Here is a 2,849-nt window from a genome sequence, read left to right as displayed (position 1 = left end):
TTAGACACTTATAGACATTTTGGTAAACATTTCATTACGTATTTGCATTTTGCTGCATTTTAATGAAATTTTAGGGGAAGCCAAGCTTCCTATGTAGTCTCAAAGCAATCAATTGTGTTGGGTACATAGGGAATTTTATTTTACTTATAGTGAAATTATGATTATTATTTTTTAAATGTTCATGTGTTGTATTTACCTAAGTCACACAAATTAAAATAAACCTGGTCAAATTTAAAAATAAATGGTCAAATTTCACCATCTGTCAGTATGAACATCACCAAAATTCAGACTTGTTTCTAAATTATCCTGAGACAATTCAGGATCCAGATGCCGCTCCCAACACACACTTCTTCACCTGTTCTTTCATCTCGAGCCCTAATGCCATGATTCTCAGTTACAAAAATGAATGTCCTTTCACTGTTATTACCAGCAGTGACATGATTCGCCGTTTGGTGCAGGTACGGTGTCAAACTGTTAGTGGTTCAGTTTTCCGTTATTCCTTTCAAGTGTGATGCATGATGATTCGAGTTTAACTTCTAATAGAATGGTATGTAATGATGTGGTACTTGCAGTTATCAGTTTTACTGGAGTCTCTGTTTAGTGACTTGTAATCACTTTTTTGAATTCCTCAGTGAGTTTCCCAACAATACATCAGTGATGGAGCAGCGTCTGTTCATACTCCTGTTTTTCACAGGTAAGAGAAGTGTATGTGTGTGTGTGTGTGTGTGTGTGTGTGAGTGCAAATGTAAAACAGCAGTCATCATCCATTCCCCAGGTGTAGGTGAGCTGCTCAGTGTACATGGTGGTTTAAAACAATGAATTTACCTGTTAATTGATAGGCCTCATCCTCATAAACTGGTAGTGCTGTACTGTCTGAAACAGAACACCTCCTATATTAAGACCATGAAGCAATAGAGTTAGATAGCTACAGAAATATTGAGTTTAGACAGATGATTTTATAAACAAATAAAATTCAGTGTTTCATGTTTGCATCCAACAAATTGAGAAAAATATCTTTCATACTAAAAAGTTATAATTTTAATTTACTCAAATAAAAATTTCTAACATAGACCTAACAATGCATAAAGCTTTTAAACCTTTCCTCCAAAGGAGTCATCTCTCTCGTCCTGTCTGTACCTCGTAAGTACTTTCTGATCCAGAAGGGGAAAACATGGAGTGATGCTCAGGCTTACTGCAGAGTCACATACACTGATCTGGCTATTATCGAAAGTAATGAGAACATGGTTGAACTTCAGTATGAAGCACAGAGACAACAATTCAGTTCCAGTGCATGGCTTGGAATGTACAATGACATTAACAGCTGGCGCTGGTCCTTTGGAAATGAGCCACTGACAACTGGGATGATGTGGCTTGGAGGATGGCCTAACAACAATGGCGGACATCAAGAGTGTGGTGCGACAAGTACGTGGGGTTGGATTTGTCAAGACTGTACTACCACAAGGCCCTTTGTGTGCTTTAATGGTAAGGAACAGCACGTGTTTCACGTTTTGTCAGTAGAGAAGGTTGTCATTAAAACATTGTAGACTGTGTGCTCTCACTGTTCTCATTAAAGTTAACTGTACTCATAAATAGCAAAAAATTGATAAATACTGAACCTTAAACAGAAAAAAGCACCTGATATTTATGAACATTGACATGGAGTGTACTTAGAAAATAGTGTAATGGAGTTCTTAATTTTAACTTTATGTTGTAACCTGTTTAATTTTCTCCTTTAAGAATACATTTAACTTATACTGAACTTAAGTGGTAATCGTGTTTTTTTTATTATTCTCACAGACACTAAAACTGGAAATAAAGTGTACATTTACATCTCTAACAAAATGACTTGGTATGATGCTCAGGCTTACTGCAGAACGCATCATGTGGATCTGGCCAGTTCTAGAAATGCAACAGAAAACTCAAATATACAGAGTGCGATCGCTACCTACACTTGGACTTGGTTTGGTCTGTTCAGAGACTCCTGGAAGTGGACAGATCAAACCAACGTCTCTACCATCCGCTGGATGCCTGGAAAACCTGATAATCAACTGGGAAATGAAAACTGTGGTTATGTAAATAACACTGAGGTTGCTGATGCACGGTGCTCAGACATAATGCCTTTCTTCTGTTATTCAGGTGAATTAAAGTTTCAGCAAATTTTGTATTGAGAAATTTAACAGCATTCAGAATGTCTGTTTCATTGTGTGCATGTTTGTATTTGTATGCATCTTTGCATTTCTATATCCAGGAATGACAATGCAAAAAATCATGATGGTTAAGGTCCGGTCCAGTCAGGATGTGAACGATCCTGCAGTACTGGTGGCCATCTTGGAGCAGGTGAGTCTCATCCTCCACAAGACTCCACTTATAATGTACAAACCTTATAATGTAGTCTCCTTCGAGTCTCCATCAAGCTCTGACACAAACACTGCTGTATTGTAATCACAATCTGACAGTTTATATAGAACTTTTACAGCATTCACAGGAGATTAGTATCTCTATCCTGCATTATCTAATAATAAAAGTCTTATTCTGTTTTTCAGATCAAGCAAAAACTGAAAGATCATGGGATAGCAGAGAATATCACAGTGAAATGGAGAGAGCAACCAGATGGATCGGTGTTTCACAAGGAGTAAGAAAATAATGCTGCAGAAAATGAAGGACTTTAAGTCTTTAGGTGTTTCTTAAATCATGTAACTCTGTAGTGCTCTAGAGTGACTAATGTGTTGACTCTGGGAAGTTTAATGCGGTGTAGTTCACTATTAAATGGAGGGTGAAGGGAAAGATTTATTTAAACTATGTCTCTTTCATAATTCTAACATAGTGTAAATTTTGTCTCTTTACAATAA

The 2,849-nt window shown here is 37.0% G+C and overlaps 1 protein-coding gene across 1 annotated transcript; it reads left to right on the top strand.

The window, feature by feature from the left end:
* The first annotated feature begins 202 nt into the window (after positions 1-202).
* On the top strand, positions 203-2,636 carry LOC128623705 (putative C-type lectin domain family 20 member A). Its single transcript, XM_053650858.1, has 5 exons — positions 203-694; positions 1,111-1,482; positions 1,798-1,932; positions 2,249-2,337; positions 2,544-2,636. The coding sequence occupies exons 1-5, from the start codon at positions 658-660 to the stop codon at positions 2,634-2,636; spliced, it is 726 nt and encodes a 241-aa protein (XP_053506833.1). The 5' UTR covers positions 203-657.
* Positions 2,637-2,849: the final 213 nt, after the last annotated feature.

The sequence above is a fragment of the Ictalurus furcatus genome, chromosome 19 (genome assembly GCF_023375685.1).
Source record: "Ictalurus furcatus strain D&B chromosome 19, Billie_1.0, whole genome shotgun sequence".
Lineage (NCBI taxonomy): Eukaryota > Metazoa > Chordata > Actinopteri > Siluriformes > Ictaluridae > Ictalurus > Ictalurus furcatus.
Note: the sequence above shows the minus strand (reverse complement) of the source record. Positions and strands in the feature narration are given on the sequence as shown.